At 48.1% G+C, this 22262-nt stretch overlaps 1 protein-coding gene across 3 annotated transcripts in view; it reads right to left on the reverse strand.

Annotated features, from left to right (window-relative positions):
- Nucleotides 1-1890: 1890 nt before the first annotated feature.
- The window catches only part of B4GALT6 (beta-1,4-galactosyltransferase 6), a 115778-nt gene continuing 95406 nt past the window's right edge, over nt 1891-22262 (reverse strand). For all 3 annotated transcript variants that reach the window (XM_068127621.2, XM_078785621.1, XM_068127622.2), the window contains 6 exons: nt 20643-20764; nt 11662-11778; nt 9788-9975; nt 9388-9510; nt 4929-5030; nt 1891-3298 (listed from right to left, as the gene is read on the reverse strand). In XM_068127621.2, coding sequence (XP_067983722.2) covers nt 3151-3298; nt 4929-5030; nt 9388-9510; nt 9788-9975; nt 11662-11778; nt 20643-20764 — 800 coding nt within the window. In that variant the 3' untranslated portion in view covers nt 1891-3150. The remainder of the gene's footprint in view (nt 3299-4928; nt 5031-9387; nt 9511-9787; nt 9976-11661; nt 11779-20642; nt 20765-22262) is intronic.

The following is a 22262-nucleotide window of genomic DNA, read 5'->3' on the forward strand; positions in this document are numbered from 1 at the left end:
TGGGTGATGAGCTGCGTTCGGTTTCTGCCAGACGTAGCGCTTTGCATTCAGACCAGAGTTCAATTTTCGTCTCATCAGACCACAGAATATTTTGCCTCATGCTCTCAAAGTCTTTCATGTGCATTTTTGCAAACTCCAGGCATGCTGTCATTGCCCTATTCTCTCTCAAGAGTGGCTTCTGTCTGGCCACTCTCCCATAAAGCCCAGATTTGTGAAGTGCTGCAGAGACTGTTGTCTTTCTGGCAGGTTCCCCATCTCAACCAAGGTACTTTTTGCCCGGCTGCTCAGTTTGGTCGGACGGCCAGCTCAAAGAAGAGTCGGGGTAGTTCCATATTCTTTCTATTTCCTAATGATAGAACTCACTGTGATCTTGGGAACTTTTAACAGTCTAGAAATTGTTTTATACCCTTCTCCAGATCTATGCCTGCTCACAACTCTATCTCGGAATTATATGGACAGTTCATTGGACTTCATGAGATAGTTGCGGGTCCAACGTGCACTGTCAACTGTGTGACCTTATATAGAAAGGTGTTTTTCTTTCTAAATCATGTCCAATCAATTGAATTGGCCACAGGTGGACTCCAATCAAGTTGTAGAGACATGTACTGTGACCTCTCCGGCCCAGCTCCCCTTGCTCTGCCCCCCAAATATTCCTGCAGGACACACAAGATCTGTCAGCAACCCTCTTTGGTGAAACTGCCAAAATCAAGACTCTGCTCCACTTCACTTTTTCATTCCCCTTTTTTCCCACCTCTGGAACAAACTCCAACATTCACTTCAATCCTACTCCTCCCTCCAGGTCTTCAAAACAGCTGTTCACCACCATCTCTTGTCTTTCCCCATCCAAAACCTTGATCTTTTCTACCTCCGTTAATCCACTCCAAATTCACCTCCTTAAAATTCCGATTTCCTTCCTGAAAGTCCTTGAAGTGTCCTTGTTTATACCGTTTACACTGCCCCAGCCCTCTCCCTTCCACAGATCTCCCAATGCCCCTGTTCTCTACTGTTGTTGTGCTTCCCTCTCTCCCGCTGCCTTTATTTGTTTTTTGTGTCAACTCTTACATGAGCCTCGACCTTGGTGTCCAAAAATAAAAAAAATAATTTTTTTAAAGCTGTGGGACCTTTTATAGAAAGGTGTGTTTCTTTCTAAATCATGTCCAATCAATCGAATTGGCCACAGGTTGACTCCAATCAAGTTGTATGAGACATCTCAGGGATTATCAAAGGAAATTGGATGCACCTGAGCTCAATTTGAAGTGTTATAGCAAAGGGGTTGAATAGTTATTGACAAGAAATTTTAGCTTTGCATTTTTAATTATTTTGTTTAAAATTTCTCAGGGGGAATAAACCTTATGGAGATTCACAAGGTAACTTTAGGCAATTCATGATGAGAACCTACAGCAATTGTATGTACAAACGAACACCAATCAACACGTCAATGACAGATACACACCAGAAGGGACCCCATGCTACACAGTGCACTCCTAATCCCAAAGCGTAGATTGGCAGTGCCACGTTTTGAATGGGAAATCGGAAGGTGGAAAAAAATTAATTATTTGGGCCGAGGTTGATCAAGAGTGCCGAAGAAAGAACAAAACCAAGATAACTGTGCATTGACTTTTATTACTCTGCAGAACGAGTCCTCTATTTAATTAGCTATCCCTACTAACTTACAGATGTCCCGACTAACAGTTTGCAGCGAGATGGAGTACTTGTATGGTGCTGCTCTTTGTGATGACCCATTTGAGAGGAAATACTTTCAGCCGTTTGGAACACTACTTCCAGATACACCTGTTTTATGGAGAAAAATGATCCACAGTTCATCAACATGTGTTGAGTGTTTCAAAAATTCTGTTGAGATTTCAGTCGGCACGTAAAAAGGAAGTGAAATGAAACACTGATGTTTACTGTCAAAAAACAACAACCTGTGTTTGTATACAATGCCATTTGTATTGCAAGACAGAGAACACAGCCATGACACAATACAAAGGCTTAAATTAAGTTAACAAAACCAAATCTCCCCTTGTAAGTGACATTTTAACAGTTCAAATACAACGTCTCCTCATCCGCACTCACTCAGTCACTCGCTTTGGCCTCCTCCAAAGACTTCAGTGCACAAGAAGACCACAAAGTGGATGGGGCCAGAGTGGGCGGGGTCACAGGAGAAGCCAATGTGCGAATTAATTGGTGCACGAGAAACAAAGCATCACTCGTATTAAAAACAACCAATGACACTTAACGATTGTGTAAAAAAAAAAAAAAAAAAAAAGAACAAGAAGAAAAAAGGAATAAAAGTCGCACAAAGCACAAACGACATATTTGTGAGTAGTAAACACAAGTGGTCATAAAATGGAGTTACACTCGTCGTCCAATAAGCCGTTTCACCCTCAAAACAAACAGTAAAATACATTGCAGCATGCAAGGTACACCCTTGCACCGGAACAGCTGGACTCGAGAGAACTGAATCATTTCCAGCATTTTTGGACCTCAACCTCCAACAGCAGGTTCAACATGTTCTCCGTAGTCGAAATGTCGAGTAGAGCAGAAAAAGCAGACAATGAAAAATAAAAGTGAAGAAAAGGACAAATAAATAGAGAATATAGCCATTCATAAATAAACCTCGTATCGGAGTTTTTATCCTTTTCTTAAGGGTGATACAGGCACCACAGCTTTGGTGAAATTGTGGTGGCACTGAGTGGCGGACAGTTACCAGACATGGCAGAAGTGCAACTCTGTTCCGTGAATCAATGTTTTGGTCAGACACAATGCACAAGGCCAAATGGGATGAAGAAATGTTTTCCCCATTTAGTGACAATTGCTCCCAAATGCTGTTCTTTACATGTATTTCACTTGCCAGTATTCATTGCTGCCTTGGAGCCCCTCACCTACACCGAACATAGAACAACGTGCACACGCACACACACACAATGAATGACATAGTAAAAAACCTGATAAAGGAGAAATGTGAGATGGGCAGAAAAGGGAAAAGTGCTAAAAATATAAAGACAAGATAGAATGACATAAGTCAGACTTTTGCAAAATCTTCTGTCCATGCCATTGGTTCAGTGCAGACATTGGCATAGGTCGAGTCAAATGGCTCTTTGCCAACCATATCTAAACTTACAACCACAACTCGGTGATCTCCAAGTCTTAGTAATCGGAGATGGGAGCCTGGTCTGGAACAAGATTTACAGAGATTTTTTTGAATAGTGGCTCCACAGATACTCGTGCTGTGTAGTTGAGGTTGATTAGGCCATCCAAAAAGTTTCGCTCCTTTGATCGCCGCAGAAGTTTGTACCTGGAGGAAGAGACAAAGCAAATGAACATTGATAGGTGGAGAACAATTTAATTTATTATCTTTATAAATTCACATAATGAAGCACAAGGTATCATCTCTTATGGTTCATAGAAGTTCAAACACAGTAACTCACCAAAAACGTTTAACCTATAACTATAAATGTCAATTGTTTATCTGTCTGAGTGTTACCTGTACACTCCTACACCTCTGGACAGATTAGGACCAAATTTGTCACAGAAGTAGAAGGTTGTACCGGCCAGGTTTTAGCCGGGTTAGCAGCTCCTTAAACCCCCCCTGGAAAAATGATGGGGTATATACTCCCTCGCTGTTGCAGTTGGAATAGCGCCATCTTTGGTGGTATAGTGGATCCAAAAAAATGCAGCAGCACATTGTCAAGTACTACTGTCAGGGTACTACTACTGCCCATGGTGGGTGTGCCACCCAAAGGATGAAGCAGAACTTGAGCTCTGCAAGATGGATTCAATTTTCCCATGTAACTGCATAACTGTCACATATGATGGTTATTTCCCCTACCATCGGGCTCGCTTATATGGATGGGTGGTGTTTATTAGACCTCTGCCTCCATCCCTCCCAATTTTTGTTGAACATATCACTTTTTTATGACACATCCGTCTTTTATACAAATGAACAGGAATGTTACAGTTATGTATGTGGGGAAATTACGTATCCAGACCGTGGATCGAACCTGGGCATCCGGTGAACCACATAAACTGGGTGGTGCAGGTTTTCTATAAAAATTGTCAGAATACTGAACGTGGCTTCGTATGCTGAACCGTGTTTCAAAAAAATGGAAAGGGGGACAGTTGCCCCCAGGTCGTGGGGAGAGAACAGTAGACCTCAACGAGGGGGGTGACAACCTCCAGGTGGCAGGGATGGGGATGACAGCCCCCATGTTGTAGGGTGAGGGAGAGTGGGAGGGGGACCCCGGGCCATAGGGAGAGAGGCACAGCACCCCCCAGGTCACGGGCTGAGAGGGACGTCAACCACCAGGTCGCTGGGCTATGGAGGGCAGAAGCCCCCAGATCGTGGGTACAGGTTGCGTAGAGAAGGGCTGGAAGCTAACAGGCCATTGGGAGAGGGGGACAGTAGCCCCCTGGTTGTGTGGCGAAGGGGTTGCATCCCCCAAGTCACAGGGGACTGCAGCTCCCACATGACGGGACAGGGGCCGGTAGCCCCCAGGTCATGGGGAGAGGGGGCGGCAGCTCCAGGTCGAGGGTGACAGCAGCCCTCAAGGTGATGGAAATGGCATCTCACAGGTCTCGAGGTGAGGGGATGCATTCCAAAGCTAAAGGGCTGAAGCGGAGGCTCGCCCTCAGCTGACGGGCAGAGGTGGATGCGCCCCAAGCTGACGGGCAGAGGGGGGCAGGCATCCCAATCTGATGGACAGCCCAGGTTGATGGGCAGAGGGGTGTACTTTTTAAGTGAATACAGCCAAATGCTATTTATCAAATTCCCATGCACATACCAACATTTGTTTTATCAAGTCTTGTGTCGAACCGCAGAGAAGCTTATCAAAATTCTTCTAACATGTTTGGTTTAAAGGACAATTTAAACGTGTTACAAATGAGATTTAAAAAAAAAAAAAAAAAAAAAAGATAGAAAAGAATACCTTCCCAAGAATTGGACTTCCCCATGGTGATGATGTGGAATGGATTTGTACTTCCCGATGTCCCCAGGAGGGCGTGATACGTTGTAGCCTGCAAATGTGACCCTGCACAAAATGTGAAAGCCAGATTTAAGACCAGAGCCTCTCAAATCTTTGTATTATGATAAGTAGCAGTACATAAGTGAAACTGTTTATTCACCAAATGTGCTTCAGTCAAAAATAAATAAATGAAATCCCCCTTTCTGCCATATGCAAACTGGTTTACCAACATGCACATCTAACAACAAGATCAAAGTGATAATAAACTTGCTCATCAAGCAACAAATACATACACAAGACCCTTGATGTTCAAGTGTGTCATAAATCAATCACAATCAGACATAGTGGAACATTTACACAGATTTATTTACAAGTCTTGTTACTATTTAACCCTCTCCAATGTTCACCTCTTCCTTGCTTCATCCGGGATTCAATGCCTGATCGGGTGCACATGACAAACTGCCATGATGCGTTGATCAAGTACAGATCTCAAAAAGGGATTTCAAAGGAGCTGTCCAGTGATTAGCATTAATTTATATTTACAGACATTAAAAAAAAAAATCTAACATTTTGAATTGTTGCCAATTTTACTGCATGTTTTATGGTTACTATAGTAGTTAGGAAAGGGGAGATTGGGGGTGGGGGAGAAGGGAGAGCAAAGAAGGGGTGACTGCATCGGAGGCCTCACCATACTCCACGAATGATGGAAGAACATTCCACACAGGAATGCATTCACTCGATACACAAACCTGATATGTAAACAAAAGGTGGCGTGCACTAGCGGTACTAAAACGCGTATCCTGGGTTTACTGGAACAACGTTGCTTGTCATTTGATTACAGGAGTCATAATTCAGGTTTATAATGAACACAGCATGAAGGTTTCATTCAAATAAGGAAGGGCCCATAATTCTTTGTCGTTTGACACTCTCACAGCACATAATAGATTCTCGAGCCTTTGTGGTGTCCATTGTGTAATTCGCACAAAAGAGCACGGCCAACTACAAATCTGCGATCACAAAGCGATCACCAAGGGTAAGCCTCCTCCGGCACCCACAACCCAATGATGGCCATGTATATTTTTTCAGACCGTCATACGACCTTGACTTTCAACATTTAGGGATAGAGTGGAAATTTGATTCTCAAAAATGTGTCACCATCAACAATCTATCCATAACACAAAGCATCATGAAAATCAAAGGACAATTATTCAAGGTATGATCAAAAAGGTGTTTTTTTTTTTGTTAATTAGTTCACAATTCGAAAAAAGTAGGCCAAGGACACCAATCAAATATCTGATGCACAACTTCAGTGCAGGTACATTATTATGTTGCTGGGACATCTTGGAAGGCCAGGTGATCTGTAAGATTCCACACTGGCAAAATTGAGTGATAACAAAAAATGTTTTTTATTTTTTCCAGACAGCCATTTGAACTTCACCTTTAACCTGGAGGGTATTATGTAAATTAAGCGTAAATGTGCCTTGCCCGAGGCTACATAGAAGGGGCAATTTTGGTCCAATTAGACAAAACCTAGTCGAGTTTTGGTGAAAAAAACAAAATACATTTTTCGATAATTACGTCACGACCCTAAAATTATGTCAAGGTCAAAGAAATGTCAACACTGCATGCATTTTATTCCCATTATTGATGTAAAATTTCATTCCGAAAGTCCCAGCCAGCTCCGAGATAGAGCTCGGACATTCACAGAAACAGTGGAGGGGGGAGGGGGGGGGGGGAAAGACCCCTAATGGTGGTTTAGTGCCGAAGTTCGAGGGGTCGAAGAAACCGAGGTGCCACTAAAATTGGGGGCACTAATTGGAGAAACAAACCCTACAACAGCTATAAGCCTCCCTTTATAGTTTATTCTATAGGGCGAGGCTTAAATAGTGATACAATGCTGCAACAGGCGTCAGACGGCGAACAGCATATGCATACCTTAAGTGGTGGGTAAAAGGAAAAGTACAGCAGTGGTTTCAAAAGAAATAGATATTTTGTCATCAATGTGGGTACGAGACAAAAGGGGACAAATTTAATTTAATTGGTGATAAATGGTGCCAAAGTCACAACTATTACTCTATCACAACCTTCAAGGGAAGGAATTGCATGACAACACTCTTACACTTACAACCTCCTCTGCAAATATCAGGGATGCCTCTTCGCGATGGTTGTACCCCCTAATGCAAGTCGGAGGGAAACTTCCCCATTCTTCCCTGCTGCCTGGATTCGTCAGGGTAATGGGGTCATGGTCAGAGTGCAGATCAGTCTCCATGGACCGGCCCTTTCCATCTGTCTGTCTCCCTCCCCAACTCTGTCCTGGCTCAGAATTTGTGAAGACGGGGTACGCCATCCTGGATGTGGAGGGGTCTCTGGTTCACTCCTGAGAAATTGATTGACTGTCTCCGTGTCACAGGCTTGTTCGAGAGATCTGTCTGGGGCTGTACTACTACTACAACAACGACGACGATGACAACAACAACAACAACAACAACAACAAGCTCCTCTGCAGCTAAAGCTTAAAAGCAGAACAAAACGCCTCAACCAATAAACCTAAAGACATGGTGTTATTTTAAAATAAAAGTTAAGCTTTTTCTTTTATATACAGCAAATGGCTGCAGGTAGCATATTTTACTGGGGGTGCAGCTTTGCCACTGATGCAGTGCCCCTGCTGGCTGCAGCAGGAATTTTGAATTTGGCCTGGGTGACCACGATAGCTCACCTACGAGTTCACCTTTTGATGCTAAACAAGAGCCCATATTATAGTCATACAGTGATAAGGAAAATAAATGTACAAAACAATAGTTCATACGTGTGTTCACAACATTTCTGCACTCGTTTTGGCAACGTTTTTTTTAACCACATCAGGACACTGTCTTCTCACCTCCAAGGTCACATGGGAGAATCAAAACCTCAGTGGAATGAGGACTCGTATTGTATGCACAGAACAGGAGTCAATTAATAATATGGCTCCCAGGTTACATAATTCCTGGGGGACACGACTACCACTGATGCAGTGCCCACAATAAGGTAGGGATTTTGAATTTCACCAGGGTGCCGGCAACAATTTCACCAGGGTGCCGGCAACAATTTCACCGGGGTGCCGGCAACAATTTCACCGGGGTGCCGGCAACAATTTCACCGGGGTGCCGGCAACAATTTCACCGGGGTGCCGGCAACAATTTCACCGGGGTGCCGGCAACAATTTCACCGGGGTGCCGGCACCAATTTCACCGGGGTGCCGGCAACAATTTCACCGGGGTGCCGGCAACAATTTCACCGGGGTGCCGGCAACAATTTCACCGGGGTGCCGGCAACAATTTCACCGGGGTGCCGGCAACAATTTCACCGGGGTGCCGGCAACAATTTCACCGGGGTGCCGGCAACAATTTCACCGGGGTGCCGGCAACAATTTCACCGGGGTGCCGGCAACAATTTCACCGGGGTGCCGGCAACAATTTCACCGGGGTGCCGGCAACAATTTCACCGGGGTGCCGGCAACAATTTCACCGGGGTGCCGGCAACAATTTCACCGGGGTGCCGGCAACAATTTCACCGGGGTGCCGGCAACAATTTCACCGGGGTGCCGGCAACAATTTCACCAGGGTGCCGGCAACAATTTCACCAGGGTGCCGGCAACAATTTCACCGGGGTGCCGGCAACAATTTCACCAGGGTGCCGGCAACAATTTCACCAGGGTGCCGGCATCAATTTCACCAGGGTGCCGGCAACAATTTCACCAGGGTGCCGGCAACAATTTCACCAGGGTGCCGGCAACAATTTCACCAGGGTGCCGGCAACAATTTCACCAGGGTGCCGGCAACAATTTCACCAGGGTGCCGGCAACAATTTCACCAGGGTGCCGGCAACAATTTCACCAGGGTGCCGGCAACAATTTCACCAGGGTGCCGGCAACAATTTCACCAGGGTGCCGGCAACAATTTCACCAGGGTGCCGGCAACAATTTCACCAGGGTGCCGGCAACAATTTCACCAGGGTGCCGGCAACAATTTCACCAGGGTGCCGGCAACAATTTCACCAGGGTACCGGCAACAATTTCACCAGGGTGCCGGCAACAATTTCACCAGGGTGCCGGCAACAATTTCACCAGGGTGCCGGCAACAATTTCACCAGGGTGCCGGCAACAATTTCACCAGGGTAACAATTTCACCAGGGTGCTGGCAACAATTTCACCAGGGTGCTGGCAACAATTTCACCAGGGTGCCGGTAACAATTTCACCAGGGTGCCGGCAATTGTCAAAAGACAATGTGGAATCTTCAAGTCCACCAACTAATGCTAGCAGATTGGACACCCAGATTTAACATCCAACCGAGGGACGTCAGTTTGTGATGCAAAGTCCTGGTTGGGATGCACGTATTCAACAGTTTATAGGTGAGCAAGAGTTTATATGGTGTTGGTGTACTATACCTGTTCCAAAGGTCATCATCTTCTCCACCCCAACCCCAGAAAGCATTTGGAAAGCCATTTATCCGCTTAAACTGCTGGGTTGTAAGACCACTCACACCTCCAAAAAACTCATCATATGGAAGGCTGTGGGTGGGAAAGAGGAGACAAAGTTAAAAACTTTTTACAACTGGTAACTCTCATTGCAAGGCCAAACAGCCAGGCTTACATTATGCTAGAAAAAAGAGCTATGTGAAGTCCGACATCTGTTCTCATGCAATAAAGTTACAAACAGAATGCTTCTTTCAGCTTCGAACATGTCGTCTTCCAGTGGCCCATGAGCAAGAGAAAAGTAAACCAACCGTTTGGTAAGCACAACGCAGCCACTAAGGTACGGAACAATGAAATGACACTGGCTACTTACATGTACATGTACTTGTCGAGCTTGTGTGCAAAGTGACGAGGCATCAAACCACAACCATAGTAATTACGGTCATTCTCGGGAATATGGTCCACATCATGGAAGACAAAGCAGTCCCACGCCAGGTCTTTGAGGGCTTCCAAGTACCCCACATTAAACAGCATGGCACGGTTAAAGGGTAAGTCGCTAGCCTGGGGGAAGGTGGGTTAGGGGGAGGGGTGGACTTATTTTAATGAGCAAGATTCCCAAAATGGTACTCTTGATGTATTAACACAAAGCAACAACAGTCCTTAAAAAAACAACAACAAAAAAACAACATTTAGAGGCCATTTTTCCCCGCAAAGCGGGGGTTGGCCTTTTTCGGGGACCGTGGTTGTTGTTGTTTTTTGGTCCCCTTTTTGAAGCAATGTTTTACGGCCGGATGCCCTTCCTGCCGCCAACCCTTTTTGTCGCCTTTTACGACAAGCAGGGAATTACCAGTGACCTCAATTTGCCGACCTCGGAAGGATGACAGGCTGAGTCAACCCCCCTGGCGTTAATTCAGCGATCGACCAGGATTCAAACCCAGGATCCTGGGATCCTAAGCCGGCACCCTAACCGCTAGCCCAACACCAGTCCTAAAACAACTAAATTTCACATTTACACCAGGAATGTTATTTGGAGAATTAAATTTTGATTTCCTATAATATAAGCCCATGACGATTTTTCATGGATTGAAAGACGATTGAACACAAGCAAGTTTTGCATACAAAATACACAGTTTGCCCGAAAAGAAAGGCAGGTGGGCGGGCTCAGCTCTTTGCGTGCATTCAATTGATGAGCATATCGACTTATATCATCATTCGTTTGCCAAGATGTCAAAGAGCCAAGGTGTAAACGAATAAATTATCCTCATCATCAATGTGCCCTACCCTTGACAAAGCACTGGTGCTGCCTAAGTAGTCTCTTGCCATAGGTTAGGCCGGTGGTTTGCTATTGCCTTCCCAGTAGTCAGTCATGACGGGAAATTCAAATCTGGTCAGAGTGCGGGCGATAACTCGCCTACTCTTTGCGAAAGACACCGTGGGGGACCTTTAACATCCAACGACGACGACGACGAATGGTGGACGGGTCCTCTTGCTTAATGTATTTCCGAAGGATGGCACACTCATTGCTACATTTCCTGTTGACAAAAGAATGCAAAAACAAATTATGCTCATTGCTGTATTTTCACACCGTTTACTTTCATTGGGTGGAAAACCAAGATCAAAGCGCACAGATAGACAAACTCCAGAAAGCGCCGTCTGATGGTGCAATTTCCCAGAAAGTTTCTGATGGTGCAATTTCCCAGAAAGAACATTTCTTTCCAGTCCAGCCTTCCGATCTTCGGACTTTATTTTTATGACAGGCAAATAGCGATACCAGTCTGAGAGTTCAAGTTCCAGAGCCACGAGTTGATAGTTTGCTTCAACCTCGGAGCATCTTCATAAATGGTGGGTTAGGCCAATAAAACCTCACATATATAAGATGTGTATGAATTAATATTTTATACAAATTGTATTTGAACAACATACATATGCTGGCTTGTGGAGAAAGGTCAGGGTGCGGGTGGGATGGGGGACGGGGGAGCCAAAACAGATAGAAAAGTGAAAATTATGCTTGGGGTGGAGATAAATACAAGTGTTTACAGATGGGGTGAAGAAGGGAAGATTAAAGGACAGGGTGGATGATTCAACCCATGAGAGGATGATATAACTTGCCAGGAAACCTGTGTATGAAATCAAAAACAGTGGCGCTTTATCCAAGAAAACAAATCTAGCAAATGACTGGAGTAAAGAAAACGGGATTAACCCACAAGAGCTAGTAGCATGGCGAAAGCATGGATTTTAGGTGCACACCTGTTCAATGAGGTAGAACGCAAACTGCAGGTGCTGTCGTTGCAACATTGGAACAAGATGGCGAAGCAAGATAGGCAAGTGCTCGTGCCGGTTACGAAAGGGAATCAAAATCGCCACCTAGGACCACAGGAATCCAAAGTCTCCATTAGAAAAAGAACCCAAAGTCAAACAAGCAGAGGGGTATGAGCAATACAACAACACTACAAAAACCAGCTGTAGCATAACTCTTCAAACAGCCAACGAATGCATTTCCATCAGCATTGTGTATACGCTACTCACAATAAGTTAGGGATATCGTGGGAGTGAGTTTATTTTTTCCAGTGGATTCTGGTGGATTCTGGAAGCTTTGCTTCCAGTGGATTCTGGAAGCGGAGGTGTTGTTGTTGTTGTTCGTGTAGTGAAATTATACCAAGGTGAACCCAGGGGTGCTCGCTACGGAAGGGGGGGGGGGGGGGCGTCTATAAGACCCGGGACAACCGGGGCGCGCCGACACTTCAGCGGAACTCACTGTGACATTATCCAGTAGTTTGAATGGTATGTACGCCCCAAATGCTGCGCTGACAATGCGCTGCGCTAACCATTGTTATATTGCATCGACCATTGCTGCTCATGAAATGCTCTGATTTAATGCCTATTGCATGCATGTATTTTTACAGGATGTACTGCAGATCTAAATGATATTAAAACCTACCCAGAGGTCAAGTCGTGTCTGAGCTTGATTTTCACGACATTTAATATCATTTAGATCGCCGGAATGGCTGACCACAAGATGATCGTGGTACCGATTCTCGGAGCCGACCCTCAAGCTGAGGGATCTGCATCGGAGTTTGCTCATTGGCTCAACACGCTGCAGAATTACTTTGCGGCTCACGAGACAGAGCCCACCGCTGCGATAAAGCTGTCCGTGTTACAGTCCAAGGTCCATCACACTGTTTTCAAGAACATTTCTCGATTTGGGACGTACGCTACGGTCCTAGCCGAGCTGAAGCGCCTCTACGTAAAGACACGGAGCGCTGTACACGGCCGGCATCAACTTTCTCAGCGGCGGCAGCAACCGTCTGAATCGATCGATCGCTTCGCGCAGGAGCTGCGCTACCTATTGGCAGACTGCGTGCAGGACGTCCGGACCCACGAGCAAGTGCAGGACGATTTGCTCCGAGATTCATTCATCTCCGGAATTAGTTCCGGAGTCTTGCGGCTCCGTCTCTTGGAGGTCGCGGAGCTGACATTTACAGAAGCACTACGGCTGGCACGCGTATACACAGATGCCCGAGAACAATTGACCGCATATGATCACCCATGAGTCGTGGCGGGGACCTCGCAACTCGCGCGACCTGAGAGGGCTACCGCCGAGGATACGGAGGAGGACCCGACCCCCACGACGGCCGAGACTCTGGGAGCTCCGGAAGCGGACTCCGCTTCCGGCCTCACTGCGGCCGCCGCTGCCAGGCCACGACCTGCCCGGTATGCAAAATGTTATTTTTGTGGAAATCGGCAGCATCCTCGCTCTGAATGCCCGGCCCGAGAGGCGACCTGTAACCTGTGCTCCACCAAGGGCCATTTTGCAAAGGTCTGCAGAAAGGCCGCTCGGGGCACGCATTCCCGAGCGACCTTGAATGGGCTCATCGCAGAGCCAACGGATCGAGCGCCGGACGGGGCGCCTTGCTCAGCTTTGAAGAGCCGCTCTCCTCCTCGCGGGCCTCTGGCTTCTCGCCCGACCTTGGTGAGATACATCGGGCCGCCGAAACAAATGGCGCGAACGCGACCGGTCACAGCGCGTCCGACCTTGACTGGCGTTCGAACGCCTACTTCAAACAAGCGACATGCTCCTACTTTGGAAATTCCTCTCGAAGTGCGGCAAATGCAGCACGTGACACGAGCCCCATCTGACGGCAGCTTTTGCGAATTACATGCACCCACTTTGGCATGTGAATCTACAGACGGCAGAAATCTTTCTCACGTGGCTCGAGCGCCATCTGGCGGCTGCTCTTACGACCAACTCACTCCCACTCTGGCAAATGAAACTGCTGATGAGCCAACTGACTTCAATGCTCCTGCTGAGGCCCGAAGGATTGCAGCCGGCGTGGGATCCACCCGTGAGGCGCGATCTTCTCGCCCGGCCGGAACTATACCTGCCGGGTCTGCCGGCCTAGCGCAGGCCTTCATTCCGCTCACGGTCGCGGGCGTTTTTGCGCAAGCTTTGATTGATACGGGGTCCACGGATAGTTTTATTGATCAGCGACTCGTGCATCAACATGGGTGGCCGGTTCTCGGGACAACCCGCCGGATCTTCATAGCCTCTCAGGGACTTCGGTTGAGCACAAAAGGGGCGTGTCGATTGAAACTTGTGATAAACGGACGCACGTTCCCGGACGTGTATCTCATGGTATTACCGGCCTTATGCGCTGACGTTCTGTTAGGACTTGATTTCCTTAAGCAGCATGGACATTTGGAAATAGACTTCGGAGGGCCGGACACGCTCGCTGTGTGCGCCCTCGCTCAAATGGACATGGAGCCACTCTCACTGTTCCCCAACCTGACCACTGATTGTACCCCTGTAGCCGTCAAATCGCGGCGCTACTCTCGCGCGGACGCGCAATTCATTGCGGAAGAAACGGCCCTGCTCTTGAAGGACGGTATCATAGAACACAGTAGGTCACCGTGGCGGGCCCAAGTCTTAGTGGTGCGGAGTGAGGCCCACCGCCGGCGAATGGTAATCGACTATTCGCAGACGATTAATCGTTTTACACAGCTGGATGCCTACCCCTTACCGGGGATGGACGCCCTGGTACGCCAGGTGGCCCTGTATTCCGTTTATAGCACTCTCGATCTGCGTAGTGCGTATCATCAAGTCCCCATCTCTAGGGCTGATCGCGTCTTTACAGCCTTTGAATCGGGTCAGCGGTTGTACCAGTTCACGAGACTTCCCTTTGGGGTAACGAACGGCGTCGCTTGTTTTCAGAGAGCTATAGATGACCTCGTTGCGAAGGAGAATTTGACCGATGTCTTTGTCTATCTGGACAATCTTACGGTTTGTGGGTATGACCAGGAGCATCACGACGCTAATCTGAAACGCTTCCTCGAGGTCGCGCGGAAATATCGCTTAACCATGAATGCGGCGAAGTGTCAATACTCTCTACGCACGGTAGACCTTTTGGGGTACACCATGACCCATGGCTCCGTCTCTCCGGATAAGGAGCGTCTGCGCCCTTTGCTCGATATGGCTCCGCCTAGCGATTGGGCTTCGCTGAAACGCGCTCTAGGGCTGTTCGCCCACTACTCAAAGTGGGTGCAAAATTTCTCCGCAAAGCTCCGCCCCCTCGTGGCCTGCGACACTTTCTCCATGGGCCCGGCCGCCCTGGCGGCCTTCGAGGGCCTTAAAGTCGACATTGCTGGCGCCGCTGTCGCGACGATTGACGAGAGTGCCTCTTTCGTTTTGGAGAGTGATGCCTCGGATCATGCGATAGCGGCGACTCTCTCCCAAGGAGGCCGCCCTGTGGCTTTCTTCTCGCGGACTCTCACCTCCGCCGAGCGGAGGCATTCGTCTGTCGAAAAGGAAGCGTACGCGATCGTCGAATCAATTCGGCGATGGCGTCCGTATCTGCTTGGGCGGAGTTTCCAAATCATCACGGACCAACAGAGTGTTGCGTTTATGTACGACACCTTACATGCTCAGCGCATTAAGAATGAGAAAATCACCCGTTGGCGTATCGAACTCGCCGACTTCTGCTACACCATCAAATACCGCCCGGGGAAGGATAACCTGGTCGCTGACGCCTTATCGAGGCCGGCCACTTGCGCGGGGGTTGTAACTTTGGAGGGGCTGCGCACTTTGCACAGCACTATGTGTCATCCCGGGGTAACGCGCTTCGCGCATTTTGTGCGCGCGGGCAATCTGCCGTACTAGATGGAGGACATCCGCCGCATCTGCCGTGATTGCGCGATCTGTGCGGAACTCAAACCGCGTTTTTATAGCCCCCCTCTGGGGACACTCGTTAGGGCTACTAGACCGTGGGAGCGCTTGGCGATGGACTTCAAAGGGCCGCTGCCGATGTCGAGCAACTCTCGCTATCTGCTCACTATCGTCGATGAGTATTCCCGATTCCCCTTTGCTTACACGTGCGGGGATATGTCGGCTGCCACGGTTATTCGGTGCCTGCAGAATTTGTTTTCTATGTTCGGGTATCCGGCCTACGTGCATACCGATCGGGGTGCGGTGTTCCTGTCCCAGGAGGTGAGGGGCTACTTGCTCCAGCATAATGTCGCTTCGAGCTACACCACCCCGTACCGGCCCCAAGCTAATGGACAGATCGAACGCTTTAATGGGATTATATGGCGGGCCGTCATGCTAAGCCTTCGGACCCTCGGCCGAGGCCTCGATAAATGGGCGTGGTCGCTGCCTGCCGCTCTAAACTCGATCCGGGCTCTCCTATGTACTGCCACCAACCAGACTCCTCACGAACGACTGTTCCACCACCCTAGAAGCTCCGGCAGTATCCAATCTTTACCCAGCTGGCTCGCTGAACCGGGGCCCGCCTATCTCAAACGAGCGGTTCGCACTAGCAAGTACGACCCCCTTGTTGACAAGGTGCAGGTCCTCCAGGCTAATCCCGAGCATGCTCGCGTGTTAACGGCGGATGGCCGCGAGTCTACTGTCTCCGTACGCCATCTCGCCCCATGTGGGGACGACGACAGGGATATCGACGAACCCGTCTACGAGTCTATGGACTCTATCGAAGCTTCCCCTATGGAACTACCACTGTTACTCCCGTCGTCCCCCGCTCCCGTGCCCGAAGGCGCAGGGGCGCCACCTCCGACTCCAACCTCCGGCGGCTATTCCGACGCGGGGGACTCCGGGCTAGGGGACGCCGTGCCCGGTAGATTCCGAACACGAACTGGCAGGGAGGTTCGCCGCCCCGCCCGCTACGGATGGACCGACTGACGTGGATTGACGTGACCCATGCGTTTATTGCTGATGCTTGCTTGCAACCTGCCGAGCGGCAGTATAGTTCTAACGGCGGGGAGAATGTAGTGAAATTATACCAAGGTGAACCCAGGGGTGCTCGCTACGGAGGAAGGGGGGGGCGTCTATAAGACCCGGGACAACCGGGGCGCGCCGACACTTCAGCGGAACTCACTGTGACATTATCCAGTAGTTTGAATGGTATGTACGCCCCAAATGCTGCGCTGACAATGCGCTGCGCTAACCATTGTTATATTGCATCGACCATTGCTGCTCATGAAATGCTCTGATTTAATGCCTATTGCATGCATGTATTTTTACAGGATGTACTGCAGATCTAAATGATATTAAAACCTACCCAGAGGTCAAGTCGTGTCTGAGCTTGATTTTCACGACAGTTCGTACTGGCTGGGGTGGGGGTATGTATGCATCCAGGTGCAGTTGCTGCATGTGGATGTGTATGCGCCCCTGCTGGCCCACCTTAGCTGACCGTATCGAGGTTGAAGGGCCGAAACAGGATGATGCTGAGGACCTCGACTGAGGACCCGGTCAGTGCGGCACACTTGTGACCAGGTGTGTTTTGAACTTATATATATATATATATATATATATATATATATATATATATATATATATATATATATATATATATATATATATATATATATTGTCGTGCAACTCCAATTAACATCAGAATTGCGGATGGCCTAAACGGCATTATTCGGAGGCAACTATCCAAACACTGATTCGGCTATGGCCGCGCGGGAGGAAGAAGGGAAATGGAGGCTGCGGCGAAAGCACTTAACTGCAGCACGCCGGCGTAGCTCCGGTCATGTGAGAGGAAATTAACTCAAGCAGGCACAGGTTTGAATGGGAAAGGAAAATAATACAACGATTTATTCAAATAAAAGCAAGGACAGGAAAAAGCACGCGCCGGTAATAAATATCCAAATCGGGATCCCGCACACCGACTTCAAAAACAAAACGAGGGATTATGAATACCAAAGAAACACGTCTTTAATGCCAAGTGTACGCGGAGCTCGGCCTTATCTTGTCTTTGTCGTCTTGGTGGCTGTCGTCCAACACCACTCCTTCTGGCCCGATCGCACACCACGAGGTCCCTCGCTCCAAGTCCCACAAGGCCTTGCTTCAAGCGCCACGCGTCCCACGCAGGCTAGCGGCTCCACACGAGGTCGATTCGGACCAAAGTCCTGCCACGTCTCAAACCCAACTGCTCAAAACGGACTCGGGCTCTGCACTCGAACTGCGAACTGCGCACTGCTTGGGCTCTCTGCGCTCAACTCGAACTCCTGATCCAACTGCCAGCAAAGGCGTCCGATGCTCATTCAGCTCGTGCTGAACTCAGGATCTCAACTCGACTCGGGTGCACACGAACTCTTGACTCAGACCTCGCAAAATGCTGAACTCTCTACTGCCGAAAATGGCATCCGGCCCTCGGTAATATCTCCGGCCGATCACGTCAGCATTAGCGCACTCCTCAGCCAATCAGAGCCTCCCCCGGCTCGCCGGCTCGTCCAGGGGCACGCCCACTGCACCACTCTCACTCCCGTCCCTCCCATTCCATGGTCACAGCACGTGCTATGCGAGGCGGGTAGGCCTCTCGGAGGTGTAAATGGTGGCGGCCAATTGTGGCAGTGTTCCAGCCTGATTTCTTCCTTAGTCATGTCAGGGGAGAGGGCGTCATTTAGTGTTGTACTAAAGGTCCTAACTAATGTTTAAGTGGTGTGCAGGGCCAAAATGGACAAAGGTTTGATTACCAGGTGAGACATACAAGGGCTCTACTCATTATTTCCTTACACTAACTATCACCCGAATCTCCTGGTAGATTCACAATCATACATCTTAACCCGAAAAACGCCTAAACATGAAGAACTTATTACAGGTAGATTCCCTATCGCGACAGTCGAATACCTACCTATACAGATCTACCTGGCTCTAGATTTTGCACTACCAAATTCGTAACAATATATATATGGAGGAATTTCCAGAGTGCCAGAGAGATCATTAATGAAGATCAGGAATAGGACTGGGCCCAGAACAATGCGTGGGCACACTCAAGCCTTGACAAGGAGAGGAGATGAAAAGATTCTGTTGAGAGCCACATGTTGGCTATGAGAGTAGAGGAAGTCAGAAAGCCATGTATGGAGTTGGCCTTGGATGCCATAGGCAGAGAGTTTGGAGAGAAAGGGAGGATGCCAGACTATATCAAAAGCATAAGATATGTCCAGAGAGACGGTCATGATCTCATGTCAGACATGGAGGGCCTCCATCCATTGTTGGGTGAGTAGAAGCAGCATGTTCAAGGTGGTGTGACCTAGTCTGAAACAAAATGAGATGTGGTTGTTGGAGAAAAGGAAGGATTTCAAATCGACCCCAATGATGGATTCCATCACCTAGCTGAAGTCTGGACGTAAGCTGATAGGTCTGCAGTGAAGGGAATCAGTTTTTTGCCTCAATAATGCAGCCCAATTTCCATCTCTTGGTTTCTCACATTTCTCATGATCCGCAATTTCAGGGGCATTTACCCGCCTTCAATTTCAAGGGCATTTAACCGCCCTCAATTCCAGGGGCAACGATCTGCCCTCAATCCCGGGGAAACCGACCTGCCCTCAATCCTGGGGAAACCGACCTGCCCTCAATCCCGGGGAAACCGACCTGCCCTCAATCCCGGGGAAACCGACCTGCCCTCAATCCCGGGGAAACCGACCTGCCCTCAATCCCGGGGAAACCGACCTGCCCTCAATCCCGGGGAAACCGACCTGCCCTCAATCCCGGGGAAACCGACCTGCCCTCAATCCCGGGGAAACCGACCTGCCCTCAATCCCGGGGAAACCGACCTGCCCTCAATCCCGGGGAAACCGACCTGCCCTCAATCCCGGGGAAACCGACCTGCCCTCAACCCCGGGGAAACCGACCTGCCCCCAATCCCGGGGAAACCGACCTGCCCTCAATCCCGGGGAAACCGACCTGCCCTCAATCCCGGGGAAACCGACCTGCCCTCAATCCCGGGGAAACCGACCTGCCCTCAATCCCGGGGAAACCGACCTGCCCTCAATCCCGGGGAAACCGACCTGCCCTCAGTCCCGGGGAAACTGGCCCGTCCTCAATGCTGAGGAATAACCCATCCTTATGGACGGGTTTAGTCGGTATCATGAAGTATACAAGTCAATACAAGTTTAAAGAGTTGACTGCAGTGCCTCCAAATCAGCCATTTTCATCTTGAACAATAATATAAGTTACAACCAGAGTGAGTTGAACATTGCAACAACGAAATTGGAATGGCAGGAGATGGCCACACTTCAGTTAGACAGTGTCAACCTATATCCATATCTGAAATTTCCACAACGGGCAAAGACTTGCTAATGGTAAATAAATGCGTGTTAAAACCAGCAAATCAGATGCAAGAAGAAGCCTGTGAGGACAACATGAGGTTGAACAATGGTAACAATATTGTACAGACCATGGTGTGGGTGGAAGTCTCATCAAGATGTCTGATAAATAAATTGGAATTGCATTGCTTGAAGGGGTGGAAAACGGATAACAGACTGAATAAACCGAGGGCAATTGTTGAGTAACAAGTCCCGGAAAAACCACCTCAGCACGTGAGGGACAACGAAAATGCTACAAGAGGGCAGCGCTGCAACTCATCAGGTTCTGATATGCAGGGAAAACCCCCCAATAACAATCATTGAAATAAAAAATGTGAAATATAATAAATATTAAAATGAACGGTAGGAGCAGAACAATATAAATAAAGAATAGCAAGCTAAAAAATGAACAATAAAATAGCAAATAATTCATGTGAAAAATGACAAACATGAAATATTAATACTATATAAGCTAAAAGAGATGGAATGCAGAACGAGGATGAACAGTAATTAAGAAAGAAGATAACGTATGTCAATTCCCGGGCCAAATTACACACATGTTAGCTCGGTCTGCTACTGAATACGCTTCGAACACACAAGGTTTAAAAACATAAATAATGGAAATTTACCTTCCACCGTGGCTTGCAGTCATTCGGCCGCCAATGTCCTCCAGGCCGAACACCCAAATTAGACACAAGTGTCTGCACTTTTGCGAAGCTGATCAAACTCATGTTCACATCGATGCGACCCTCTGGGAAGTATAAAAGAAGGGAGGTGGTGGTGTGGAGAGAAGAGGGAGAAGAAAGATGTACGTTTAATAACAGCCTGCTACCTACAGCTTTCATTAGCTCTCCCAAACAACACCAGGATCCACATATTCTTCCAGTAATCCCCTTCTGGTTAAACGTTCAAAATCCAGGCTGACTGCAAACCTCAACTCCATTGCTCCTCCTTTCGCCAGTCCATCTCACTCATCCATCCAGGGCTGCTTTACTCCTATCTGGGCTGAGGAATGGTGGGGGGAGGACGGCCCCCTCAACCAAAGCTCGTATTAACTTCCAAACCACCACCGATTCACCATTCACAACTCATCTGTTGCTGATGTGCCGCTGATCAAAATAGCCCAGCCCGGGTAGGGTTAAGCAGGCAATGCACGGCCAGTCTACCACCTCGTGTCATCCTCCATCATGACCCGTGATCTTTATTACCAGCATTTGGTCCCTCCGAACCCAACTCTCTTTGTGTGTTTCTGGTCTGGAAACACCAACTCTGGTGTTTTATACCTCTACCCCCCCGCCCCCCTCCCCTTCCCACGCCTCCTGCCCCCAAGCCCTCTCCCTCCCACACTTCTCCCTGCTCTCAAATGTTGTGGTTGTGTGCTTCCCCTTCTCTCCCCATCTTGTCTTCCGCTCCCTCTTTTTGTATATTTTGTTTGTCTGGTTGATTTGTTTGTGAAATAAATGTTAGCTCTTTCACGAGCCTCGATTCAGTATACAAAAAAAAAAAAAAAAAAAAAATCAAAAAAAAATCTCTTACTTGCTAGTTTAAATGTTTCCTCCCATTTCCTCTCTATTCCTTTCCTGTTTGTTTATTCCCTTGCTGGTTGTGCACAATTGTTGCCCCACTACCCCAGTCAATTTCATTTTGCTCTTCTACGAGTCTTGTTCTTATAGAAAAGAGAAGAAGAAAAATAAATAAATAAATATTTTTTAAAGCTTGCCTTGCCAGGGTCCTAATCCAAGATGGAACTCAAGCCGAGGTTATAAGCCAGCGAAGAGGTGCATTTAATAATGGCCATTACGTACTCCAAAACACAAATATACTCCATAATTCTTTAAAGCTGAATCGGTTATTCAAAATCAGCGACCACCACCATCTGAATGACTCCAAAGAGAACCAGTGAATTTAAAAGGTGTGTTAAAACGGAGAATGATCTTTAATAATCGTAAAAACCCGAAATACATGCCCCAGGCATTCGTACGGACAACAGCCTTAATTATCTATCCTTAAGGCCTCAAGCATCCATCAAAGGACGACAATAGAGAGCGGGACGAGGCAAAACCAGACCCGAGTCATGCATTCAGACTGCTGGCGCTCGGCTCGCTGGCCCCAACCCAACCAAAAGGCTCTCACAGTGATGTGGGAGATGGTGGGAGACAAAAGGGACGCCATAGTAGAGTGCACGATCCACCCCAATGCATAAGAACGACCTGCTTCTCAAGGACTGCCTCTCCGGCAGAAGACCAATG

Source organism: Myxine glutinosa, chromosome 10 (genome assembly GCF_964187855.1).
Source record: "Myxine glutinosa chromosome 10, kmMyxGlut1.1, whole genome shotgun sequence".
Taxonomy (NCBI): Eukaryota; Metazoa; Chordata; class Myxini; order Myxiniformes; family Myxinidae; genus Myxine; species Myxine glutinosa.